Source organism: Triticum aestivum, chromosome 5D, assembly GCF_018294505.1.
Source record: "Triticum aestivum cultivar Chinese Spring chromosome 5D, IWGSC CS RefSeq v2.1, whole genome shotgun sequence".
Taxonomy (NCBI): domain Eukaryota; kingdom Viridiplantae; phylum Streptophyta; class Magnoliopsida; order Poales; family Poaceae; genus Triticum; species Triticum aestivum.
This window is the reverse complement of record NC_057808.1, coordinates 41,257,348-41,285,145: the sequence shown is the minus strand read 5'-3', so window position 1 is coordinate 41,285,145 and position 27,798 is coordinate 41,257,348. Positions and strand designations below refer to the sequence as shown.

The window sequence follows — 27,798 nt, the reverse complement described above, 5'->3', positions numbered from 1 at the left end:
GAAAGAGGTTGTGGGTGCAATCTGCCGAAGTGAGCAAGGTGTATTCTTGGGTGCGTCTGCACTTGTATAGGAAGGAGTGACTGATCGGGCTATGTTGGAAGCACTTCTTGTAGGGAGTCTCTCATGCTTGCAAAAGATCTTATGACCAACCATGTTCAGGTAGCGTCCGACTGTCTTCGGGTAGTCTCTGAAATCAATCAAGGAATAATGATGGTCCTCATTGCATGACTCTAAAGGACATGGAAAATGACACAAAGGATTTCTTGCTGTCCATCTTCGGACACGAGCATTGAGAAGCAAATGGGGAAATGCACCGTATTGCGAAAAATGTCTACGTCCCTTGAGGTTGTCCATCATATTTGGTTTTCTACTCCCCTAGTTCATCTTTGTATTCCGGTAAACGTTTGTGATCAATAAAGAACTTGTTGTTCCACTAAGAAAAGAATTCACATGCTCCACTAAAGAACGTGAATTCTCGTCCTATCACTAGATTTCACATATATTTTTGTGACTAAACTTTTTAAAATGCGCAACTGGCATAACTTAAAAAGGCAGGGAACAAAAAATGCAACAAATTATTTTGTGCAATCTTAATACTAGAATACGGAAGGCAGGTGCACCAATTGCACCACATGCTCTGGTGCAACGGATATGTTCCCATGCTTCTGCAAAGAGATTGTCATGGTTAGTAAGTACTCCCTCCGTTCACAAATATAAGATGTTTTATTTTTTTTCTGTGAATCGGATGTATATAAGACACGTTTTAGTGTGTTTGTTCACCCATTTCAGTTTGTATATAAATATCCAAAACCTGTTATATTGGTGAACGGGGGAGTAGTTGAGAAGATAAGATGCAACCGAGGCGAGAAGTAGCATATGTCAAAGCATCCAACAAGATTCTGGTGTACCTAGGAACATGAAGAGGATAATAGTAAGAAATCTTGCTCAGCAAATTTTTACCCAGGACCCGATACAACACTTGGCCAAGGGCAAGACAATTGATTGAAAGAATTTAATTTTACGAAACAAATACCCTACTAGGCCTAGAGTGAAGCTTTAAAAAACCTTAACCAAAATAATTATTCTAAAAATATTTCTGTAGACATGACTCTTGGTGTTTCATTGTTTCAAGGGCCAGGGATCCCATGACGAGCCAGGGCTAGACGGATTTTAATTTGAAGATATATGTCCCAAACCTAGGTTGTGGTCGTCAAACCAGGGCTAGACAGTTTATTGTTATTGTTGAAATAGACACACAACATAAAGGGTTTAGTTTACCAAGCAGTAAAGTACGTTATCGCAAAAGGAGAGACAGTAAAGTAAGCAAAAGCTGAGTATTTTTGCAAAAGCCGTATTGTGACAATCAACCTCCATTTCTTTTCTTTTCTTTTTCTTGAGTGTAACTTGTTGCAGTTTTTTTTTTCAAGAATTAGGCACCCTCCGTGGTAACCTCCGAGCTTAAGCTAACACATGCCGGAGCCACCAGAAACAAATTTCTACAGAATTTATTAATACAACCCTCACTAGCTAAGACATGTGCGACTTTATTAACTGACCGTTGCATCGAGACTACCCTATAATACTGAAAGGATTTTATTCAGTCCTTCGCCTCCTGAACAGTTGCCCGTGAGCAGATAAGTCCTTCAGATCAACCTCCATTTCAAACAAGGCACAAACACGGTCTTACATCTGCATCAATCTGAAAACTCGAGCTAAAAAAAGTAGGATCGTCAAAGCATGTGGAAACCTTGCTACGGAAGCAAACCCACGCGAATCAGGTGTCTGTATAAGCTGGAGACGGGGGCATCCACGCACAATTAAGCTGTAGCTGTACTGTATTCGATTGATTAATTTGAACTGCAGAAATGAGAACAACAAACAGTACTGTACAAGTCAGAGCAAGATCGATGTGATGTTGTGATTGCTCTGTTCTGACTTTCTGTGATGCCTACGTTCGTTGACTTATCCGCGCGGTCGCTGTCACCTAGCAACTCGATCAAATCAAGATAATTAATTCGGCACTAGTTAAATTTAACCTGAACTGCAGGTCATAATCCTGGATTCATGGCCCGCTCTGTCGGTTGCCGGAGCTGTTGGCAGAGACAAGATGCAGCATTAGTGATCAACCGGCAAAGGAGATAATAAACGAACCAAAGGTGGAAATCTAGTAGAACCAGGACTAAGTAATGAACCGAGACTCAACTAAACTGCTCTTTTACTACTCCCTCCACCCCGAATTAGTTGTCTTAGATTTGTCTAAGAGCTATCCCGTGTAAGAAACAATTAGTTTGCAGCTCTGTCTGGTAGCAAATGCAATTTGCACCCCCATCGATGATGTTGTTTGGTTGAGCTATCCGTCTGCTCCGTGTTGGTGCAATCCATCGTTCGGCTCGGTCTCCCATGTTCTGATCGGTTAGCCCCCTACCTCATCATTGGGTCGTGTCTGCTCAGAGTGGGAGCGACGGTGGTGGCTGTTGGCTTGGCTGGACCATTACCAATGGCTGGTGAAGCACTCGTGTGGGGTCTGGACGAAAGCTTTGTGGTTTATGGGATCAGTGCCGGCCACAATAGTGTCCACATACATTGGTTTCCTTTTTGAAGGCGTTTTCGAAGACGTCACACTCTATCTCTTCGGCTGGTGGTCACTGTTTTGGTCGACGTCGCTATGGTGTCGCTTTTTTTCCTTTTATAATTGGTTTTTGGCCTAGTTTTTCTTATAAACCCGACACTATGTATTATGTTTTAGTTTTTTTTTCTAAATTAATGAGATCGGTTGCGTTCCTGCCTTGAATCTTAAAAAAAAAGCGCCGCCAAGAACATGAGGGCCAAAACGTGTGCAAATTGATTAATGGTGTACATAGTACGTTATTATATATGTAGCCATACATATGCGGCAACAATGTTGTACTCGGCACATTTATTTGCACGTGCCTTGAAAACCATACATAAGCATATAATAAACAAATGTATAGTTTCTTGTGGTAGTCCACCGGTCCTTTGCACGAACAAGCAATCAAAGTACGTACGTCAGGCCTTATGCGTCTACGGCGAAGTCAGAGTCACCTGCTCAGGGAGAGATGATGATGATGACAATGCATGCAGTCTCGACGGTGTGTGTGGTCTTGTTGGTGCCAGGTCGGCTGGGTGCCCTTTCTTGAGGGCATGTTGTAACGGTTTTCACCCATGTTTCCGTAAATTAACTGGGCAAATCTATTCTACCTTTTTTAATGTATCAGGCCCTAAGGGGCTGCATTTAAAAAAAATGTGCACTTGATACTGTCATAGTGTCAAAAAACGTCTTATATTTTAATACAGAGAAAGTACATTTCACGACAAACGGACTATCTGATTCGAAAAAAAGAAACAAATGATAAACGGACCATCTATGTATAAGGCATATGTCAAGCGCGGCCCAACTCACTGCGGCTTACACCAGGGAAAGGCTCTCGCATCGCTCCCTCCCCGGGGCGACACGGGCGGCGGCTCAGGCGCCCCTCCACCAGACCCCCTCCTCATTCCCCTCCCCTCGCCGTCGCCGGTGGGCTCCGCCGGGCGAAGCCCGCATGGATCCGGCGGCGGCGGGACCTCTTCTACCCGGCGTCGCTCGTGAGGGGAAGACTTGCAGCGGCGGGCGACGGATGCCGGACGACGTACGGTGCTGGTGTCGGCTGCGGGCGGCGGATGGGGAGCTGGGGCGGCGGCATCGGTCCGGGCTCCGGCGTGGCCTGGGCGTGGACGGCATGCATGCGCGCGGCGGCGGTCGGCTTCGGATCGTGCGTGGGGTGCGGATCGACGTCGGGCGCGGCAGCGGCTGGCGTGCGGCGGGCATGGCGACCGGCTGGGCGTGGCGGATGTGGCTCTGAGCGCGAGGTGCACTGCGAGGGACGAGCTGCGCGTATGCTGTGCTGCTCCGATCTGGATCTGAGCTAGTTCTTCGATCTGTTCGATCTGGTTGCTGCACTTCACGATGCTGCTTTGGTGGCTGTGATGGAGGTGGTCGCGTTGGTGCTGCAGTGGTGGACGACGGCTACGACCAGGGGGTGGTGCGTGCCTGGGCGCGGTGGATCGTGGGTGGCCAGGGTGAGGTCGGCCTCGGCAGGGGTGGTGATTGGTGGGCGGCGGTCGGTGGTTGCAGGTGGTCATCTCCGGGAGAAATCCTTGCTCTGGTCTTCATCGGAGGCGGCAACGGTGGCGCCTGCGGGTGCCGTGATCTTTCTTGAAAGCGTCGTCGCGGAGGTGTGCTCCTCCTCCCCACGGATTTGGCTCCGGAGGGTAACCTCAGATCTGGTGGATCGGGCGATGGAGGCGTCTTTGCGTCTTTCTCCTCCTTGGAGGCATCGTCTCGGAGCCGGCTACGGCTGGGAGACTGGTGGATTGTGGCATCTTCGCCGTGGATGGTGGCATCTTCGCCGCGTGGTTTGCTGAGGCGGGGCGCTGGTTTCTGTTTGGCAACGATGATGGTGTCGAGAGGAGCTCGGGTCGCGGCGTGGACTTCGGTAGTCGGTTTTTCTCGGCGTATCCGAGTTGCTCTTCCGTGGGTTGCTTGATTGCTTTGAAGTCGGAGCTGCGGTGGAGCGGGTCCAGGTGGTGACGATGACAGGCGCCCGGTGGTCGTTTGCGGTGGCACGATCGGCGCAAGTCCTGCATATATTTCCCTTGCGATGCTCGTCGTCAAAGTCGGAGCTGTCGATTGCTTGTGCGTGTGGCCATCTGTTGGGATGTGCCGTCCTGGCTTCTCTGGCTGTTTTCTTCTTTGCAGTTTCAGGTTCCACAATCGTTCGATACATAATTCACCACACAGGGCGGTTCCACGTCGGTGGCCAGGTTGGTCGATGGTGCCCATGTCATATGGGTTTTTCGCCAATTAACCGGGCAATTCTTTTTTTCTTAATCAATAAAAGTGGCCAGTCTTTTGCCTCTTTTTCTAAGGTACTCCCTCCGTCTGGAAATACTTGTCATCAAAATGGATAAAAAAGGATGTATTTAGACGTATTTTAGTTCTAGATACATTCTTTTTTGTTCATTTTGATAACAAGTATTTTCGGACGGAGGGAGTATATGTCAAGCTGAGACAAGATGCATTGCCTGAAAAGGTCAGAACGCTCGGAGGGGGAAAAAAATACTGCCGGTATGAGCTTGGCTTGCCAATGGGATTAGGCCAGAGGCAATGACAGCTGTCATTGTGTCACTTGCCGTACAGATCGCGTGTACAATGACGAACCACGGCGACAATCTCAGAGAAAAGAAATGCAGATTGAGAACGAGGAAAGAAAAAATGGCACAATAATGGACATGGAGTACGTACGTGTAGGAGAAATCCACACGGCCCAACTCAATCTCTCCCTCCCTGATAATTCAACCAATCATCACGCATGGTTCTCTTCAATTGAAAACCATTAAATAATTACGTACCACCTTCACGACTTACACACTCACTTCTGCTCACATCCTTCGATCATTCTGTATAGGGTCGAGGTTGGTCGACTTGCCGTGATGCGCCATCCAATGTCCCTTTTTTTTCGAGTCGTACAGGGGGGTGGGGGGACTATACTCTCGAAAGCCGACGGGACGTTGGGACCAGATGTTTTTATATGGGCAGAGCTTACAGCAGGGGGGGGGGGGGGCGACCATGAATGCATGCTTGATTTCTTGCGGTTTTTTCCATGCAACTGCCATAGGCTATGGTATAAGAGTGCTTTGTTTCCGAAACTTTGATTAAAAATATAAGTATACATTTTTTACTGTTAAAAGTTAGTAAAAATATATATGTGTGTTATAAAAAATATTAGTCCATGAAAATTTAACATTTAATTAAAAAATTCATGCATTTAGAAAAGTTGTTCATATATTTTGAAAAATGTCGATATTTTTTTAATCATCTAATTGAAAAGTGTTCATGCTATTTTTACATCATTTTACAATATATAAAAGTTTTCATTGTTGCTAAAAAATCTTCATGTATTTTCTAAAAGTCTTCCCCATTTAAAAAAAAGTGTTCATGCATTTTTAAAATGTTTGTATAATTTAAAAACGCGTTCAAACATTTTTCTAAATATTCATATTATTTTATAAATGTTCATACGTTACTATAAAGTGTGAACGCATTTAGATAATTGTTTATTTATTTCCCAAAGTGTTCATGCGTTTTAAAAATGTTCATGTGATTTTTAGAAAGTATTCATACCTTTAAACAAATGTTCATGTAGTTACCAGAAATGTGTTCACCCATTTTTATAATGCTCGTGTAGTTTTAGAAAAGGTGTTCATGCCTTTTAAAAATGTTCATGTGATTTTGAGAAAGTATTCACGCCTTTAAACAAATGTTCATGTAGTTACTAGAAAAGTGTTCACCCATGTTTATAATGCTCGTGTAGTTTTAGAAAAGGCGGTCATGCATTTTAAAAAGTATTTGTGTATTTGTCAGAAGAAGGTTCATATTTATTTAAACAAGAAAGAAAATATAAAAAATCAAATAGAAAATTTGAGATGAAATTAAGCCGCCGAGCAATCCTCCATCTTTCATTCGACGGTGGATACAGCCCTGTGCCAAATTTCCTCGGATAGTATCTTTAGGCCTGCAAACAGAGGTCCAGGACATCTTTTTTTTAGAAACATCTATTTTTCTTTAAAAGAAAGAAAAAAGACATCTATTTTTTCTTTAAAAATTTCTCAAAAAATCTTTTTTTTAAATGTGCTCCGGTACATAAAACTGAACGTACATACACGTATGCTTCTTCTTTTTTATGAGAAAATGCATACACGTATGCTTGGGATGTAAAACACAGGAGGATGCTTGAGAAACTCTCGACGAATTCTGAGAAAGATAGAAACGGTGGATACAGCCGAGCAAAGGAAGGCTCGACGAACAGCAGCATGTGTACGTCCTAGCGAACGAAGGCTGCAGCACTACACAACAACACACACACTATGTACAATTCATCGTGTCGCGGCTCCACACGCACTACACACCACGTCTGACGGCCACGAAGCCGGCCGGAGCTCGTCGTCGATCAGCTCACGCCAGGTCGTTCTGCGGCGTCCACGGCACGGGCACCACGCTCGCGCTGCCCATCTCCTCGTCCTCCACGTCCGTCGCCACCGGCGGCCTCGCCCTGGGGTCGAACCTCTTGCTGGCCGGGTTCGTCGCCGGGTCGTACCTCTTGATCACCAGCACGGACGCCGACGTCTTGAACTCCGACGACGCCAGGTAGCTCCCCACGGGGCCCAGCTCCTCGGGCCTCTCCACCAGCGGCTCCGTCGGCGGCATCCTCCCCACCACGAACATGTTGGACTTGGACAGCGAGTTGATGGCCTGGAGCACGTCCTCCTTGGCCGACGCCTCTACGTCCTCGTACATCGCCGACCCGTCCTTCACGGCCTCGACCTTGCCCTTGAACACCTCGATGGCCACCTCGTCAGCTGCGTCGTCCGATGATGGACGGCTGGGCCGGAAGCGTGTCACGGTCACGGCGACGCCCGGGTGCTCCGACATGCGCGTCGCGTACGCCAGCGCCTCGCGGTCGTCCGCCCCGCCGAAGAAGAGCATGGCCACGGAGAACTCCACGTTCTTGGCGGCGACCTGGGAGTGGCCGCCGAGGCCGCGGTCGACGAGGATGGCGACGGAGCACGGCGCGCCCCGTAGCACGCGCTTGTTGACGGCGTGGTACTGGGAGCCGAGCGAGTGGAAGGAGCCGTCGTGCTGGAGCAGCTTGTGGTACGGCATGATGACGATGGCCGCCCGCTTCTCGGCGGCGCTGTCGATGACGTCCCGGTGGATGGTCTCGAGGTCCGAGATGGCCGTCATGGGCTTCACCCTCACCGCACTCAGCTGCTGGAACGCCTCGAAGGCCACCACCATCTGCTCCGTCTTGTCCCCGCTGTTGAAGAAGGGCATGGCGTTGCGGCGCGTGCGGTGCACCATGGAGATCGCCGACGACCGCTCCGAGAGCTCCACCAGGTGCATGGCGTACATGGCAAGGCGGTGCCGCCCGGTGCCCCGCGTCGATTCCACGAGGTTGAGCAGCGTCGGGATGTTGCGGTTGCTGTGGAAGCAGGCGAGCACGCGCAGCTCGCTGTCCGCGTCCGCCGGTGCGCCGCCCTCCACGGTTCGGCGCTTGTATGGCGCCGACGGACGCGCCGGCTTGTAGATGGCCATGACGATCGGCGTCGTGATGAAGGTGGTGAAGAGGGCCATGAGCACCATGATGGCGAACGACTCGTCGTTGAGCACCTTTCGGTCCCTGCCGATGTTGAGCACGATGAGCTCCACGAGCCCCTTGGTGTTCATCAGGAACCCCAGCGTGACGGCCTCCCTGACTGGGATCTTGACGCACAGCGACGCGATCACCGTGCCGCCGATCTTGCCGAGGCAGGCATTGATGATGACGAGCACGAGGAGGCCCCACGACTTGGCTCCCCGGATAGTGGCCACGTCTGTCTTGAGGCCACTGGAGACGAAGTAGAGCGGGAGGAAGAGCCCCGAGATGAGGTCCTCCACCTTCTCGATGAGCACGCCGGCGAACGGCCCGTCCTTGGGGACGACGATGCCGACCATGAACGCGCCGAACAGCGCGTGGATGCCGATGACGTCGGTGACGAAGCCGGCAGCGAGGACGATGGCGAGGGTGGCACAAATGTACACCTCCTTGACCGGCTCACCCTCGGGAGACCGGTGCGCCATCCATGCCAACAACGGCCGGAGGAGAACGCAAACGGCGATGACAAAGCCGGTAGCGGTGAGGAGCACCCAGAGCGAAATGATGGGCGATCCATCTCCAGAGAGTGCAACGGCGAGGGCCAACAGGATCCAGGCGGCGACGTCATTGACCGCCGCGGCAGACATGGCCATGCGGCCGATGTCGGTTGTAAGTAGCTTCAGCTCGGCCAGGATGCGAGCGAGCACCGGGAAGGCGGTGATGGAGAGTGCGACGCCCATGAAGACGAGGAACGGCCCCTGCGGAGCGCCCTTGACGATGGTGGCGCGGAACGCGAACGACGTGCCGATGCCAAGCGCGAACGGGAGGGAGATGCCTGCCAGCGCGATGGCGAGGGCCTTCTTGCCGGTGCGGCGGATGGCGGCGATGTCGAGCTCGAGGCCGACGAGGAACAGGAAGAAGAGCAGGCCGAGGTTGGCCAGCGTGTCCAGCACCGGCAGGCTCTTGGCCGGGAAGACGGCGTGCAAGAACTTGCTGCTCCGGCCCAGCGCCGACGGGCCCAGCAGGACTCCACCCTGCATCATCATGCACGCATGCCATTTCAGTTAACAGGCCCAAATCAATCATTCCATTCAGTTCGATATTTATTTATTTTTGACAACATCCAGTTTGCATGCATGTATATTCAATTGTCAATCAAGGGATAAATCAATTGTGCTAGCTCAAAAAAAGTATATTCAATTGTCAATCAAGGGATGTTCAATTGTGCTAGCTCAAAAAAAAAGTGTATTCAATTGTCAATCAAGGGATATTCAATTGTGCTACTAGCTAAAAAAAAAGTACTCCCTCCGTTTTATTTACTCCGCATATTAGAGTTGACTGAAGTCAAACTTTCTAAAGTTTGAGCAAGTTTATAGAAAAGAATATAAATATTTAGCATAACAAATCTATATGATGCGGGAATACATTCAATAATGAATCCAAATGTATTGATTTGTTATTGTATATGTTAATACTTTTGTCTATAATTTTTGTCAAAGTTTACGAAGCTTGACTTTGACCAAAGCTAATATGCGGACTAAATAAAAACAGAGGGAGTATATTCAATTGTCAATCAAGTGATAAATCAGATTAAATTTCCATATTTGTGATTTGATGAGCAGTTTGCAGTGTGATATGCTGTCACTGGACTCGAATAGATCAGAGTGAAATCTGTCCACCAAATCAGGTAGGTATCTGTGTGTGTCATGTCAAAACTCCAAACAATTAAAGATTGTCACCGAAGCAAGGAAAATAATCCCAGGCTGCCATTTCAAAAAGCAAAAACGGAATACTTATAAATAACTAATACGTGCTATGTGCCCATACTCCGCTGCTGTTTCAAGTTACTTCGCTGGTGAGTAAAATTGTAAATGGCTAGTTGGCACTTGGCAGTACTTTCTCTTGCCTAAGCAAGGCCCTGCAGTTCCAGTTGTAAGAAAGGAAAATCAACAGTGTGTGTGTCGTCCTGTGAAAACGGATGTCAAAACCACTGAAAAGGTTCGTCATTTTTGTCAAGCAGTTTGCTAGAAGGTCGCTTGGACGATAACATATTCTAATCGAAGCAACGAAGAAATTAAGTAAAAAAGGAATATTTGGATGTTAAGAGTCCTGGCTAGTCGGCAACTTAATAATTATACAAAATTACTAGCACGTACGTGTCCATAGGATAGGAGGCTGTTACAAGTTACAGCATGTCTTATGAATAAGTTTGCTGCTACTAGTTGGCACTTGGCAAGTATGCGCCCTATTATATCTTGCTTAAGCAAATGTCCTGTGAGTCAATGGCAGGCTACTAGGTAGCCAGCAAGCATATCTTTCTACCAGCAATAATGCATTTAACAAATCAGCTTGCAGTAAAGATTACAATTGCACTCTTCATAAAGGAAAATTAACAATGGTGTGAAACTGTTCATAGGATGTCATCCTGTCCTGTGATACCGATGTCAACTCTGAAAAAAGCTAAAAGTGAGGTCATTTTGTCATATCCTGTAAAACCGATGACAAAACTGAAAACTGCTCATAGGGGTCCTCCGATCTCTGTAAGTCCATGCCGTGTTAGAGATCGATCGGAGAGGTAGTTGTCATTTTGTCAAGCATTTTGCTAGAAGGTCGGTTGAGCGATAACATATTCTAATCGTGTTTGAGAATCCCCGGCAAAGGATGCAAAATTTACTTTTGCGTGTCCATATGAAAGCCGTTACAAGTTACTACCATGATGAGGAGTAAGCTTGTAAGTATATCTAGTTGGCATTTGGCAGTACTTTCTCTTGCTTAAGCAAGGTCCTGCTGCAAGTCAATGACAGCTATAGCTAGGTAATAGCCAGCAAGCATATCTTTCTGCCAACAATAATGCACTTAACAAATCACCTTGCTTGTTCCACATCTCTTACAGCAGGTAGATGCCCTTAGTTTACTTTAGCCCTTTGTCTCTGACTACTAGAGTAGTTAAGCAAGGCAAGCAACAGAAGCAAGTTATAACCAGGCCGTGAACAATGGCCAAAAACATGTCCATGTTCATTCATTTGACCAATTCTAAGTGTACAACTAATAACAGGCGAAGCTTTTTTAATTTCCAAAATAAGAGGGTGCTATACACGCATGTGTCTGAACTCTCAACAGAAGGTGCGGTGTGGGGAGGTCGTGCAGGTCAGCATGTTGATCACAGTGCCCGTTTCAAACAAACACCCTAGACGTGGCGCGGATCATGGAGTAGTGCCCCAAGAGACGGTCTCACGTCCCGTCGTCTAGGTGTTCAGAAATAAATATAGTACGTACTGGCATGTCTTAGGGGATGCCAAGAATCTCCTTTCTTCCTGCTAAGCTAGCGAATAACCCTAATCTCTAGACAGCTGTGCGCAAATTTGCACTGTAATTTATTATTATCGGTCGGCAAGCGAGCGATCAGGAAGGGCCCATCCGGGGCGGCATCCCCCGGGGGAGCTGGGATCCGGCCTCGTGAGCAGCATGGGACTGTCCGTAGGTTTCCTTCGTTTCAGCGAAACTGAGATGCTCCACTCCATCGGATTAATTAATTAATTAATTTCACAGCACTGGTGGCTAATTTTAGACCGTACTGAACTGAATCCATCTTACAGCACATGGTCTCTATACCTGCCCATGTACTTACTCTTAAGCCCGATCGACGATGACGCAAAAAATGGCGGTGTAATTAACAAGCGTATATATATGCATAGCAAATCAGCATCGGCTGGCTGGCTACACTACATGCATAGCAAGTGAGCGTGGGTTCTGTTTCATTTTCCTTCTTTGCTGTTTTTTTTTTTTTTACGTCGGGTGCGTTGAAATCTAGCAGTTGATGGAACCCAATCTAATTAATTCCCCACCAATCTGAGTACCATTTCCCATTTTAATTAAACTTTCTTCATAATGAAACACAGCTAGATGCTGTCTCAAGTGACGGGTTTCTTCTGTCCATCGATTCCCGAATATACTAGTTTTATTCTGACCTAGTTAGTAAGTAGCAATTACTTAACCTAGAGTTAGTAGTAGCAATTCAATTTTTCCATAATGAATGAACCCCAGAGCTGCTAGATGCTGTCTCTGGCGCCTACAACGAATTTCCCGAATATACTTAATTTTATTCTGACCATCTTGACCTAGAGTTGGTACGTAGCAATTTTAGTAATATCGCACCAAATCACTGATTAACTATCTCCGAGCCACGTGCCCCCGCAAAATCCAATACTGAGGCCAGGCTGACTGTCTCCATCGCGTACTAGAAACAAAGAAAGGGGATCGAGCGATGCCATGAGAGCGACGGAAAGGCTGACTCAAAGGAAGGACTCGTCTGTCCCGTCGTCGCTTCCAGCTTCCTCCGGCCACCCCCTACCCACGATTTTTCTAATCAACGAGTCAAAGACTCAAAGTAGACTAGGGGGATCAACCAACGTGACGCGCGTCTCCCTCCAAGGTTCAGACGGATCCGTCGATCGTGGCCGGAGAAAATTCGGCGGCAGACGCGGAACGGAACGGACCGGCTGCCTCCATTCTTCCGGGGCCCGTGCGTCGCCGTCCCCGGAAAAAGCGCCGACGGGGCCGGGCACGCGCGCACGCACGGACGACGCGCGACGAACTAGCCGGCGAATTGAAACCCTAGCTATCTAGTACCATTTCCGCGTGCTACTACAGCTGTCCAATGGAACCGGCCGGCGAAGCGGCGAGCGAGATGAATTGCGTACGCACGGGAAGTTAATTAGATATCAACGGAGGAGAAGGAGGGAGGGCGCTTACGATGATCTCGGCGATGACGCGCGGCTGGCGGAGCGGGCGGAGGAGGTAGGCGAGGCCCCGGGTGACGACGACGACGAGGCAGATCTGCAGGATGGCCAGCGGCAGCGCGTAGTCCAGCGGGTTGTCCCCCTGGAACGCCCCGTGCGACGTCGCCTGCATCGGCGCCGCGCACACCCCCGCCGCCGCATGACCCGCCATGGATGCCAACCACCTCCCTCCTCCTCTCTCCACAGTCCTCTCCTCCCCTTGCAGCGCCGCCTCGCTCGGCCAACCCGGGCGCGGGGTTTAAATGTGTGTGCCGCTCGATCGACCTCTGCGGTTTCTCCCAACGGCACCGATCTCTATGCGCGCTCGCGGTTGGACAGACGGTTTGGTTCGGTTTGGGCTGGGTTTGCAGCTGCTGCTGCTATATATAGACGCCCGATGGGGCCGCCACGTCAGCCACCCCGCCTCGCCATCGATCCAGCGGGTGTATACGGCGACGCTACCCACGGCGCACGAGGAAGCGGCCCACCCCTTCGCGTTTCCGACCCCCCAGCAACTCAACTCTAGTCACCCATCCATCTCAAGCAAAAAATAAGAATAAGAATAAAACTCTAGTCAGAGCATATGCAGTTGCAACCTACAAATCCAGACTCTCAAACGCGGGCGGACACTCCTCAAATTCTATCGTCCACATCTGTGTATCCTCCATACTAAAAGCATGCAACGTAGATCATCCAACACACATAGAATTGAACATAGAAATGCGCATTCCGATCACCAACAAATGTCCAAAAGATCGTCAAAGTTCACATAATTCACATAAACGTCGGACAAGTTTAAACTAGATTACTAAAAAAAAACTTGAAACTAAAGACGGAGACAGCGGAGCTTCACCACCTCCTCACCAGCCCTTTGCCCTTCCGGTCGCCGGCGCAGCTGGTGGAGGATCGTCCGAATCGTCGGGCGAGGACACGTGGTCGTCGTTGTCGTCGGAGGTGTTGGAGAGGATGATGAGCCCTTTCAACCGCCGCACGACCTTGTCCTGCTGCTGCTTGAGCTTCGCGAGCCGAGCGGCCTCCGCCGCCGCTTCGCGCTCGGGCTGCTCAATGGCAATCCGGAGCGCATTGGCGTTCTTCCGGCGGAGCTGCCGCGCGTTCCTCCCCGCGGTCGTAAGCGACCAACGGTAGACCCAATCGAGGCGGCGCACGGGCTCTGCCTGCACCCCGCAGCGGCGGCGCACGGGCTGCTCCGCATCCTTCCTCTCCCTTTCCCGCTGCCTCTCGCGGCGGCGTACGGATTGCTCCGCCTCCTTCCTCTCCCTTTCCTGCTGCCTCTCGCGATCGGGTGCGCTACACTACCTACAGCTCCTCTGCGTTTTCGACCCCGGCAACTCTTTTTTTTTCTTTTGTGGGAGGACCCCCGGCAACTCAACTCTACCCACCCATCATTTCAAAAAAGAAAAAAATAACCGTAGTCACCCATGCTGCCATGCACACACATTGTGCCAACAGATGAACAGAACAGAACAGACGGAGAAAAAAGAACAGCATGAACAGGATCTCAGCCCGGTCGAGATTATTTTAGGCCAATAATGCATCCATCACGGCAGAGAGTTGACATTCTTCCCTTCGCTAAAATTTGTTGACATCACTGATGATATATTAGTACCACGGGATTCAGCTGTTGCACTGTGGTTGGAGGGAAAACATGATATGCATGCCTGGAAAAGTCGTTCGTCCCTTCATCCGTTCCGTGGCCGACTGATGTAATAGCAGTGCCACAGTTGGACTCCGAGGAATCAAGGGTGTACAAAAAAAGAGAGAGATGAGGATATACATGCATGAAGAAGTCTTTGGTTCATCCATTGCCGACTGATGTAATAGCACAAGAATCACGCACACAAAAGAATTGATGTCTGACTACCTGCTCACTTATTTGATTCCTGTTTGCTGGATAAGATAAAGTCGTATACCCTAGTCAGCGGTTCTTGGGATTTTATGTGTGTGTGCAGAACAGGCTGGTGCGGAATACGGTTCTTTGGACTTTAAACGGGCCAAACCGTTGGTTTTCCACCCTCACAAGATAGACCGCAAAAACTCTAGTCATTCAACCCTCACAAGATAGACCGCAAAACTCTATTCATTCAATCCTCAGAAGATAGACCACAAAAACTCTATTCATTCAGTCCTGAAACCTTTTCAAAAAATATTAAAAAATTCAGCCCTCGAAATACAAAAAAACCAAAGATCAGCACACTGTTGCTTGGACGTGAAATCGCAACTAGCCGTGTTTTAGCCGAACCAGAAAGCATTATGTTAGCTATTGTTTACGGTAATACCAATGGCAAAAGGAAACACAGTTGCTCACAAAGCCGTGGCAATCAAGGGCATGCGTTTTTTTAACAAAATGTGTGCATAAGAAATATGCAAAAAGAAGTATAACAAAATACAAAACAAATATAATGACGATAAAGACATTGTTCACTGTGCTTGCAAATTTATGTGCACATGATGCAAGGGTGGGTGCTTGAGTTTAGATATTAGGTTTGCATGCGTAAAATTTAAAAGGTTTTGAAAACCTATGTGCATGTGCATTACATTAAACATGTGAACTTGCGCAAATTCGTGAAAACATCTGATCAAATCTGTCCTGCATAGGAAATGATCCTTTTTGAAATGCTAGTTGTTAGAACTTTTGGAGATTGATCTTATTGAAATGTTTAAATTTGGTTGGATGGCTAGAGGGACGGTGCTACTTGTAGCCCACTAGGGAACAGACCTGGTGTTCCAAGTCTTTAGTAGACGCTACGTATATGGTGTAATAAGAAAACAAACATTTTTTCTCAAAAAAAGAAAAATAGAAAACAAAGCATTCAACCACAAAATTGTACTAAGCTCATGAGAAAAATCGTACATATATACATCCATCAGTTGTCTGTTTGTTTGTTTACTTGTCTCCTACTAGGTTTGACTTTGAACTTGTAAGTTGAAACCAGAAGACAACGAAATAATTGATGGAGAATTGGCTATTCTAATCAGCAAGCGGGAGCAATAAGTGCACTGATATATTGGGCAGGGAGAGGGACTCCACACATTATCTTCTCACAACCAATCTTCGTAGTGATTTGGTACATAGAAAAGCTAGTTATCTACGTGTAGAAGTGCAAGATTGTACGCATGATTGCATCATACATGACGATTCCCCAACCGATAGCTGCCCAAACGTTCTTGTATGAGAATGTACACTAGTATATTATTATATTTTGCACGAAAAATTGGATGTCTTTATATGCCTTTTCTTAATTCTCCACAATTTGCGAAAATTTCTACAATCTTTCTAAGAAAAGCTAATAACCCTCTAATCTTTTAGAAAGAAGAGTAATAATCATGTACTCCCGGCGTTTCAAAATACATTTCGTGGTTTTAGTTCAATTTTTTTGAACTTTGTATTTTGGATCAGAGGGAGCATAAGAGAAGAATATTTAAATGCGAAAAACAACAAGGAAAAAAAATACAAAATTGCAAAGTTGTTCAAGTATGGCAATTAAATTGGTAACACATTTCTCCATTTGCACAATTGTGAGGAACTAAACATGGAAAACATATACATTCGCAATACTTGAAGCACTAAACTAGCAGTAATACTATGTATTGTACGTATACTTTGTGCAACGTACTACTAGGTGATATACTAGCTCATACCTGCAGCTTTATTCAGAAAGAAACGGCGGCACTTCTCTGTACATGTTGGTGTAGGTGTCTTCGGTCTCAGCCACGTACTGGCCCGGGGGCGGCGATCGATCCATCGGCTCTCACGCCAGTTCGCTCGGCGACGGTGACCATGGCACGGGCACCACCGTGGCGCCGGCGCCGCCCATCTCCTCGTCATCTATATCGGTCGCGACCGGCGGCCTCGCCTTGGGGTCGAACCTCATGCTCTTGGGGTTGGTCGCCGGGTCGTACCTCTTGATGACCAGCACCGACGCCGACGTCTTGAACTCCGGCGACGCGAGGTAGCTCCCCACTGGGCCCAGCTCGTCGGCGTTCTCCACCAGCGGGGCCGTCGGCGGTATCCGCCCCACCACGAACACGTTGCACTTGGACAGCGAGCCGATGGCCTCTACCACCTCCTCCTTGGTGCGCGCCTCCCGCTCCTCGAACCGCACGGACCCGTCGTCCACCGCGGCGACGACCCTGGCCTTGAACGCCTCCACCGCCGCTTCGTCGGCGGCGTCCTCGCCGTCCTCGGGAAAAGCGCGGTTGGGCTGGAAGCGTGACATGGTGACGGCGACGCCGGGGTGCTCCGCCATGCGCGTCGCGTAGGCCAGCGCCTCCCGGTCGTCCGGCCCGCCGAAGAAGAGCACGGCGACCGTGAAGGCCACGTTCTGGGCGGCGACCTGGGAGTGGCCGCCGAGGCCGCGGTCGACGAGGATGGCGACGGAGCACGGCGCCTCCCGGAGCACGCGCTTGTTGACGGCGTGGTAGGCGGAGCCGAGCGAGTGGAAGGAGCCGTCGGCCTGGAGCGTCTTGTGGTAGGGCACGATGACCACGGCGGCGCGCTTGGAGGCGGCGCTGTCGATGATGTCCCGGTGGATTGTGTCCATGACCGAGATGGCCGTCATAGGCCGCACCCTCACGGTGCTCAACTGCTGGAACGCCTCGAACGCGACCTCGGTCGTTGTCTCCGATGACGACGCGTTGCTGAAGAAGGGCAACGCGTTGCGGCGCGTGCGGTGCACCATGGAAATGGCCGACGAACGCTCGGAGAGCTCGACGAGGTGCATGGCGTACACGACGAGGCGGCGGCGGGTGCCCCGCGAGAGCTCGACGAGGTTGAGTAGCGTCGGGATGTTGCGGTAGCCGTGGAAGCAGGCGAGCACGCGCAGGTCGCCGTCCTCGTCGCCCCCGCCGACGGTGCGCCGCTTGTACGGGACCGACGCTGACGGGCGCGCCGGCTTGTAGACGGCCATGACGATCGGCGTGGTGATGAAAGTTGTAAACAAGGCCATGAGCACCATGATGGCGAAGGCCTCGTCGTTGAGCACCTTGCGGTCCCTTCCGATGTTGAGCACGACGAGCTCGACTAGCCCCTTGGTGTTCATGAGGAAGCCGATTGTGATGGCCTCCCGGAATGGGATCTTGACGAGGAGGCACGTGCCGACGGCGCCGCCGATCTTGCCGACGCAGGCGTTGAGGATGACGAGCACGAGGAGGCCCCACGACTTGGCTCCCCGTATGGTGGCCACGTTGGTCTTGAGCCCACTGGAGACGAAGTAAAGCGGGAGGAAGAGGCCGGAGATGAGCTCCTCCACCTTCTCGATGAGCACGCCGGCGAACTGCCCGTCCTTGGGGACCACGATGCCGACCATGAACGCGCCGAACAGAGCGTGGATGCCGATGACGTCGGTGACGAAGCCGGCGGCGAGGACGAGGGCGAGCGTGGCGACGATGTACACCTCCTTGACGGGCTCGCCTTCGGGGGACCGCCGCGCCATCCACGCGAGCAGCGGGCGGAGGAGCACGAACACGGCGGCGACGAAGCCGACGGCGGTGAGGAGCACCCATAGCGAGATGATGGGCGACCCGGTCCCCGAAAGCGCGATGGCGAGCGCGAGCAGGATCCAGGCCGTGACGTCGTCGACCGCGGCGGCCGACATGGCCATGCGGCCGAGGTCGGTGGTGAGGAGCTTGAGCTCGGTGAGGATGCGCGCGAGCACCGGGAAGGCGGTGATGGAGAGCGCGACGCCCATGAAGACCAGGAACGGCGCCTTGGGGGAGTCCTGCAGGCCGGGGAGGGTGGCACGGAAGGCGAAGGAGGTGCCGATGCCGATGGCGAAGGGGACGGCGATGCCGGAGAGGGAGATGGCGAGCGCCTTCTTGCCGGTGCGGCGGATGGCGTTGAGGTCGAGCTCGAGGCCGACGAGGAAGAGGAAGAAGAGGAGCCCCAGGTTGGCCAGCGTGTCCAGCACCACCATGCTGCGCGCCGGGAAGACGGCGTCCAGGAACGTGGTGCTCCGGCCGAGCGCCGACGGGCCCAGCAGGATCCCGCCCTGCATACGTCATCCGCACGCATTCATTGTCAGTCCACAAGTCAAACCATCCTTGGTCAATGGAACAACGTGCCGCCATGAAAAGAGGATCAGAGATTCAATTGCTTGACAAAAACAACTAGTAAAATCCAAAATTATACACACAAATATTCAACTTGATTATTACGGTGAGATTCAAGTAGTAAGATTAAGAAAAATCATTTTCACTTTTCCACCCCACATATATGATCCAAGAGATCTCAATCGATCAAGAAATAATTGTAAGTATACGATCAAAATCTTATTGTCACTTTTGTGTTTGCACAACCTTTTCTTTTGAGATGAGATCACAAATCTCAACATTTGAATGTATAAAAATGCCAGGGACAACTATTGTAAGTTGTCCAAAAGTTTTCGAGCCTTGGTCGATATTTGCCCGAAAGCTTCTTCCTTCCACCCGTCCTTCGACGTCGACCAGACCTCCGTTGACGGCCAAACTATTGTCCCCTACCACCCGTGACCGGCGGCGCTGCCGCTCACACCTCATCTCCCCAAGCGGCCTCCAGCGTCGGTCCACCCTTCTGAGCTTTGAAGTCCCTTTTCCATTTCCGTAATTCCTTTACGACAAAATCCCCTGCTAATCCCCCAGCACGCAGTTGTCCAACCTGGACGGCACCCACCCTCTATCCACCCATCCTCTTATGCGGTGGCGACGACCCTGCACCGCACCCACGCCCATCAACCTTTTGTCCCGCCTTCTTCTTCTATCCCAGCACCCGCAGCCACACCGAAACACCATTTTCAAGCATCGTAAGAATGACAAACACGCGCGCAAAAAAAAAAGATACGCGCAAGAGATCTTTCCTAGGCCACTCATGCATGATGCACGTCCCTAGACAAACTCACATGCATTTTCCATTTCCCCGAACTAATTTTTTGAAAAGGAAAAGATCAACATATACAAAATATCCCGGTACAAAATATAAAACAAAAATTCAGAAATATGTGATGCATACGGACTCATGGAGGCGATGCACGAGGCCTTTGGGGTTTGCATGCTAGGATAAAACACGTACGATGATCTCGGCGATGACCCGGGGCTGGCGGAGCGGGCGGAGGAGGTAGGCGAGGCCCCTGGTGACGACGATGACAAGGCAGATCTGCAGGATGATAAGCGGCAGCGCGTAGTCCAGGGGGCTCTCCCCCTGGAACGCGCCGTGCGACGCCACCTTCGCCCCACCGCCGGCCATCTTCTCGCCGCCGGTGAAGGTGTACCCCGCTGCTTAGCTAACTCTCCTGTTGCTTTCCCGAGCCGTACCCGTGCCCGTACCGTACGATGTGTGTCCTGGCCTACGCGAGCGCGTTTATATAGGCGGCCAGGCATCTCTCTGACTCTGATCGAGTCCTGTGGCACACAAAAGAAATGGTAGTAATAAGTACGTGCACATGTGATAATCTCGACCTAGCGCCGCTTCCGAGGCGAAGACTTGCCTTTTTTTTTGGTGCAACATGGCGAGGACTTTCTGTAATATATTTCCGCTGCCTAGCTAGCTACTACTGACACATAAATCTTTTTCTTCTTTCTCTTTTCACAGCTAGCTCTGTGTTCTAATTGTGCTGGTCAAATTTGAACAACACCTAAATCAAAGTGAGCCTTGGAGCTATTCTGGCAGAGTCGCCATCCACCATATGAAATAACGCGCTTCATAATTATATGGAGGTTGTCGAGGCGATGTGCAAACTCAGAATCATCGTAATCGAGTCACCAAAAATTTCTTGCATGATTGCGCTATAGTTCAGAAGCGTAATCTGCTATAACGCACACAAGAACAGACTTGAAGCTTCAAACTTGATTTCATATATTTTTTAAAATTTATTAAGCATAAGGTGGATCACCCAAATATTTCATTGGATGCACCACATGATGCTTAGTACAATTTTGAATGACGCTTCATGGTGGTCCTGCTCCTCCTCCGAGAGCGGGGGGGGGTGGTGGGAGGGGCACTTTCCTAGAATGGTTGCAGGCAGTTGTCACCATCGGCACGTGAGAGGAGATGGGCTGCGCGGGAGACTCCAAAGGGAGGAGAAAGTTCCCCTCCCGCAAGAGTCTTGCGAATGGAGCGCCCTCCAATCCAGAGCCCCACAACCTCCAAATGTGGAGGCTGCAGGCTGGACTCGAAGCGGCCTCCATAAATTATGGTGATCCAGGTTCATATGGCGACTCTGCTAGAGCGGTCTTTTCAACCAAAATCAGGATATCGATGATTATTATGCTGATCGGCAATATGCCGACTCTGCTAAAGTTGCTCTTACACTTTGGGGTGGACACAATAGTGGCTAATTGTTTGATTGGATCCATTAATCGCATGAATCTCGTGGAAATCAATTCCATAGGCGAATTCATACCGATCTATATTTCAAATGTACTTATCAACCATGTCCATTTTTTTCCATAAAATATGAAATTTCATATTATTTTTTTCATGTTTTCTGTTCCTAAGTTGCATGAAATCAGAATTTATGACAATCGGTTTGGGGGAGAAGAAGGGAAGGTGTGCGCGGAGCTCCGAGGCCAAGACGAAGGTGATGCGGCTGACCACGGCGTCCTCAAGAAGGCCAAATCTAGAATTAGCATAGGCTAGGATGAGGGTTCTCAAGTATGGGTAGGGAGGCTTTCGTTTTTCATTGTCGCAACCAGAGGGGGGGCATGGACGAGAGGATATGTTTTTGGAGGTGGGCGGTCAGAGGAGGAAGAAGGTTGGGTTGGGTGGAGAAGGAAAAGACTATACCTAACACCCGTTCGATGTTAATCCAACTGTTTGACCAAATCAACTTACTACAAAATAGTTTTTCATCAGCTTAAGTAAGGCCGGTCCCTTTTTTTTCTCAAACAAGTAGAAATACTTCCATTAGTTCGATTATATTTTCTTTTCAGGGGTGTAAACCGAAATAGAAATGCCCACGAGCTGATGTCCCATATTGTCCTAACATTGAGATTCCTCCCTCAGGTTCGTTTGAATGAAAAAAGGAGATTCCTCTCAAGATGGAATATCTTAGTTGGATCTAACAGTACGATGTAGTCAGATTTCGCAAATGTAATTAAGCAAGATCGTGCATCCATGCATGCATCTGGACGTTTTTCTGCGAGGGAAAGCAGCTTGCGCAGACAGACAGCTAGCTTAGCAGTTTGTCTCCTCTGCCGATAAATAAACAGGATAGTGGCTACTTGATTGGGTTAGGTTAGTGCAGGAACCTCACGGGGAAGGAACAGTTCGATCGATGGACCAACTCTCGTCGTATCAATGGCTCCGTCCTATTTGACCTTCCTATTCTATTATACGTGAATAATGTTCACGGGGAATCAGAAAAATACAGGTTGGAGAGCATTTAGGAGAAACCACTGAATCTTATATTCTATGTCTAGATACTTCTAGACAAATCTAAAACAACCTTTTTGGAACAGAGGTAATACTATACATTTGTTCCTAAATATAAGACGTCTTTTAGTTCAAATGGAACTGCGAAAACGTCTTATATTTAAGAACATGGTAGTATTTTGTGTTCAAGCAATCTATTTGAGGAGGCAGTGGTATTTTGTGAAAACTTCATTCGAGCAATATAGGCCAGTATTTTTTCTTTTTCATATCTCGATGATCATAGTTATGTAGTAATTTTGAGAGTGTGGTCTATTGATCGTGGTTTGATCACATGACCAAGGGCATCTCCAACACGGACCCTCAAATCGTCCGTATATATTCTTCAGGGGAGTCCAGACACTTTTTGCCATCCGATGCTGTAAAACGTAGGTTTTGGGGGAACTGGCTCAACCCTCAAAGGGGTGGCCTATCACATATATATAATGATGACATACAAGTCCAATACCAATAAGGTATGGTTTACACAGTAGGGCTACAATACGAAGTCTAACACCCTCCCTCAATCTCGACTCACCCCTGAAGTATCTAGGAGGTTGAGATTGCGCCTACAGACCTCAAACATGGGAGAAGGTAGAGGCTTGGTGAAGATGTCAGCAAGTTGATCTTTTGAAGAGATAAACCCGACTTCTAGTAGCTTCTGTGCAACACGTTTCCTCACAAAATGATAGCCAATCTCAATGTGTTTAGTCCGTGCATGAAACACCGGGTTTGACGACAGAAACGTAGCATCGATGTTGTCACACCAAATGACCGAAGGATGTGGCTGAGCAACTCCTAGCTCTCGAAGTAGGGACTCAATCCATATAAGTTCAGCAGTTGCATTGGCAACCGACTTGTACTCAGCTTCTGTGCTGCTGCGGGAAACAGTGGCTTGCTTGCGTGCACTCCAGGCGATCAGATTAGGACCCAAGAACACAGCATGTCCCCCCTTGGATCGCCTGTCATCTGGACACCCAGCCCAATCAGCATCAGAGAATGCAGAAAGAACTCCGGAGGAACTGGGGCGCAGGTGAAGACCAAAGGAGACAGTGAGACGCACATAACACAGTATGCGCTTCACAGCAGACCAGTGTTCATCAGTGGGAGCATGAAGATACCGGCACACCCTGTTAACCGCAAAGGAGAGATCAGGACGCGTGATCGTCAGATACTGCAGGCCACCAACAATACTCCTGTACTCAGTAGCATCCTCAGGAGAGAGAAGAGCACCATCAGCAGCAGAAAGGGTGTCAGTGGAGGACATGGGCATAGGCGATGGCTTGCACTTGAGCATAACAGCACGGCACAAGAGATCAAGAGAGTACTTCTTCTGGGTGAGAGCCAAACTGCCACGAGACTGATGAGCAACCTCAATACCCAGGAAGAAATGAAGCTGCCCCAAATCCTTAACTGCAAAATCACGACCAAGTGCAGTCACAAGAGCATCAGCAGCCGTCGGAGATGAGCTCACCAGGACAATATCATCCACATACACAAGGAGGTACATGGTCACACTCAGTCGCTGAAACAAGAACAGTGAAGTATCAGCCGTCGAAGGAATGAACCCATGAGTGCGTAGAGCTAAAGCCAGGCGAGCATGCCAGGCACGGGGAGCCTGCTTCAGTCCATATATCGCCTTCGTCAGATGACAGAGATGATGAGGCTGAGTGTGATCAACAAATCCAGGTGGCTGCCGCATGTAAACCTCTTCTTCAAGCAATCCATGAAGAAAAGCGTTCTGCACATCAAGCTGGCGGAGAGACCATCCGCGAGAAACTGCCAGAGACAGAAGAAGTCGAATAGTGGTAGGCTTGACAACTGGGTTGAATGTATCCTCATAGTCCAGGCCCTGACGCTGTTTAAAGCCCTTAGCCACGAGGCGCGCTTTGTAGCGCTCGATGGAACCATCTGCATGTCTCTTCACCTTGAACACCCACTTCGAATCAATGATGTTGACGCGAGACGGAGGGGGAACAAGTGTCCAGGTCTTATTCTTCATAAGAGCATCATATTCTTGTTCCATAGCAGCCCTCCAGTGTGGAATACTCATAGCGGCTTGATAACTGCGTGGTTCGGCGGTTGGATCATCCACAGCATGAGCCAGGCAAGCAGCAAGATAGGTGACCGTGCCATCGGTGCGCTCCTTGGGACGAACAATGCCACTGCGGCTGCGAGTGTGTGGACGCCGCGGGGGAGCAAACACCGGGGCCGGCGGGATGTCCGGAGCAGGTGAGGCTGGTCCAGGGGACTCCGACGAAGAAGGACCGGGTGACGTCGGGCCGGGCGACGGCGGACTAGGCGACGTAGGCCCCGGCGGCGTGTGAGCCGTTGCAGACCCGGGCGAAGTAGGCACCAAGGACGCCCGCGCGGATGGCGAGGGCGACGATGGAGGGGAGTCCGGGCCAGGAGGTGGCGACGGAGACTGCTCAGAGGAGGCCGTCGCAGGCTCTGGCCCGGTCGTAGTAGCCAGCATGGGCTCCGGCCCAGGCGCGGTTGGAGACGGGGCGCCCGGTGCGGGGTCGAGGGCGGGAGGCGGTGCATGCACCGGCCGATCGACGTGCACCACAGGCGACGTAGCAGGTCCGCCAGGGAGGAGTTCCAGGCGAGCTCCACGTCCAATTCCCGCACCATGATTAGGTAACAACACAGGCGAATATGCAACATCTTCAAATTGGCCAGGCATAAGAGGAGATGAATGCATAGAAGGTGTTGTGGTGGATGACCGAGACATGGCAGAAAAGGGGAAGACGGTCTCATCAAAAACAACATCCCGAGATATGTAGACTCGATTGGTTGGGACATGGAGACACTTGTAGCCTTTATGGAGAGAACTATACCCTAAGAACACACACTTTTTGGAGCGAAACTCAAGTTTGCGATCATTATAAGGACGAAGATGAGGCCAGCAGGCACACCCGAACACCTTAAAAAAGGTATAGTCCGGAGTTTCACCTAAGAGAAGCTCAATCAGAGTTTTCATATTAAGAACACGCGTAGGTAATCTGTTAATGAGAAAACACGCGGTAGCAAAAGCATCACTCCAAAAACGAAAGGGTACAGAAGCATGAGCAAGAAGTGTGAGGCCGGTCTCAACTATATGGCGATGTTTGCGCTCAACAGCGCCATTCTGCTGATGTGTATGCGGGCATGATAAACGATGAGAGATCCCAAGCTTATTAAAGAAGGTGTTGAGGTTGCGATATTCACCCCCCCCCCCAATCTGATTGAACATGGATAATTTTATGCTTGAGTAGACGTTCAACATGCAATTGAAACTGTATGAATATATCAAACACATCAGATTTGCGCTTAAGAAGATAAAGCCAAGTGAAACGACTATAGGCATCAACAAAACTGACATAATAGTTGTGACCACTAACAGATGTTTGTGCCGGACCCCACACATCAGAAAACACAATTTCAAGAGGGTTCTTTACTTCTCTAGTAGATGAAACAAAAGGTAGCTGGTGACTCTTGCCTTGCTGACAGGCATCACACACGGACATCTCTTTATTGCTAGACACTAATGGCAGCTCATGACGGTGGATTATGTGGCGAACGATGGGTGTGGCGGGGTGACCAAAGCGAGAGTGCCACTGGGAAGGCGACACACGAACACCGTTGAAGACGCACGGGGCGGATGAATCCTCCAAACGGTACAAGCCTTGGCTCATCCGGCCACTAAGCAGAACGTCCCGGGTTGCTCGATCCTTAACAAAAAGATTAAAAGGGTGAAATTCACATAGGACATGATTATCAAGGGTGAGCTTAGGGACAGATAAAAGATTACGAGTTACCGAGGGTACCCGTAAAACATTACGAAGATGGAGCTGCCTAGAGGGATGACTAGTTAAAAGAGATGCTTGGCCAATATGAGAGATGGGCATACCTACACCATTGGCGGTGTGAACCTGATCGTGCCCGTAGTAGGGCTGGTAGGTGGAGAGTTTGTTGAGCTCGTTCGTCATGTGATCCGTGGCGCCGGTGTCCATGTACCAGGCTGGATCAATAGGGTAGGATGGTGTGTATCCCTGCTCAACGCGCGGGTCCTTGCCCTTGGCGGCGATGTGGGCAGACGGGGCGGCAGCGATGTGGGCAGCCGGGGCGGCGGCGGGAGGACCAAAGTTTGCCATGGCAAACTGGCGCTCGTTACCCTTGCCGTCGTTGCCGATGCCAAGGAAGCTCCTCTGAAAGCGGCGGTGACACTTGGAGGCAACATGGCGTTCATGACCACATAGCTGGCACACCACCCTAGTGTTAGGGCCCCCACCCGGGGTCGATGCAGGGGGCGGGGCTGCCTTGCCAGGTGACGGGGCAGGTGGGCGCTGGCCACGAGAGGCCCAGAAGGCCGCCGGCTGGGTGGTGATGGTGGCGGAGGAGCGACGAGCCTCGACGCGTTGCTTGGTGAAGAGGAGGCGTGAGTAGAGCTCGTGAGGAGGCATCGCTGGCTTGGCGTTGTGGACGGCCTCGGCGAGATTGTCATAGTCGGCGTTGAGGCCTTTGATGACGAAGCCGGCGAACTCCTCGTCGCTAAGCGGCCGACCAATAGAGGTGAGCGTGTCCGCCAGCACCTTCATCTTGTTGAAATAGGTCGTAGCGGAGGAGTCCAGCTTCTTGATGTCGGCGAGTTTCTGCGAAGGGCCATCGAGCGGGAGGTAGAGACCTGGGCAAAGGCGTGCTCCAGGGTCGTCCAGGCGTCCATGGAGGTGGCGGCGAAGAGACAAAGGCCAGCGACCCCGTCGCCAAGGGAACCCTGGATGGCAAAGAGGATCGTCTGGTCCTGCTGCACCCACATACGGTGTTCCGGGTTGATGGCCGGGCCGTGGACGGTACGGATGACCTGCGGAGGACACGGTAGCGAACCATCACCAAACCCGAGGAGAGACCGGCCGCGTAGCAGCGGTAGGACCTTGGCATGCCAGAACAAGTAGTTGTCCGGCGTGAGTCGGATGGCGATCAAGTTGTCGAAATGGAACGGCCCGGTGGGCGTGATTGTGCCAGCAGCAGGGACGATTGGCGGCGGAGCCGCGACAGGATCCACGACCGCGACCGATGCCGCGGGTGGCGGCGCGGGGACGATCGGGATCACGGCCGCGGGTGGTGCCGTGAGCGAGGCCGCGGGTGGCTCCACGGGCAGCGTCTCCCCCGAGGTCGCCAGGATGACGACGAGTGTCGAGGAGGATCCAGTGGAGGCCATCGCGGGTGGCGGCGGCGCGACTGGTGCTGAGGCCGTCGCGGGCAGTGGCGGTGGGATCGGCGCTGAAAACAGGGAGCCGACCGCGGTGGTGCCGAAGAACTGAGGCACTGACGGAGCCAGGGGGCGAGGTGGGAGGTTGAGGAGGGCGGCAAGCAACGCGGGGATAGACCCGGAGCTGGCGGCACCTGAAGCGGAAGCGGTTATGGCGCCGGCGGCGGCAGCCCT

The 27,798-nt window shown here is 50.6% G+C and overlaps 2 protein-coding genes across 2 annotated transcripts; both read right to left on the bottom strand.

The window, feature by feature from the left end:
* Positions 1–6,790: 6,790 nt before the first annotated feature.
* Positions 6,791–13,314, bottom strand: LOC123119294 (cation/H(+) antiporter 19). Its single transcript, XM_044539040.1, has 2 exons — positions 12,948–13,314; positions 6,791–9,229 (listed from the first exon to the last, which is right to left on the bottom strand). Exons 1-2 carry the CDS (start codon positions 13,143–13,145, stop codon positions 7,016–7,018), a joined length of 2,412 nt encoding a protein of 803 aa, XP_044394975.1. The 5' UTR covers positions 13,146–13,314; the 3' UTR covers positions 6,791–7,015.
* A 3,351-nt stretch (positions 13,315–16,665) lies between these two features.
* LOC123124211 (cation/H(+) antiporter 19) lies at positions 16,666–20,256 on the bottom strand. The gene is made up of 2 exons (XM_044544873.1): positions 20,037–20,256; positions 16,666–18,981 (listed from the first exon to the last, which is right to left on the bottom strand). The coding sequence occupies exons 1-2, from the start codon at positions 20,208–20,210 to the stop codon at positions 16,744–16,746; spliced, it is 2,412 nt and encodes an 803-aa protein (XP_044400808.1). The 5' UTR covers positions 20,211–20,256; the 3' UTR covers positions 16,666–16,743.
* Positions 20,257–27,798: the final 7,542 nt, after the last annotated feature.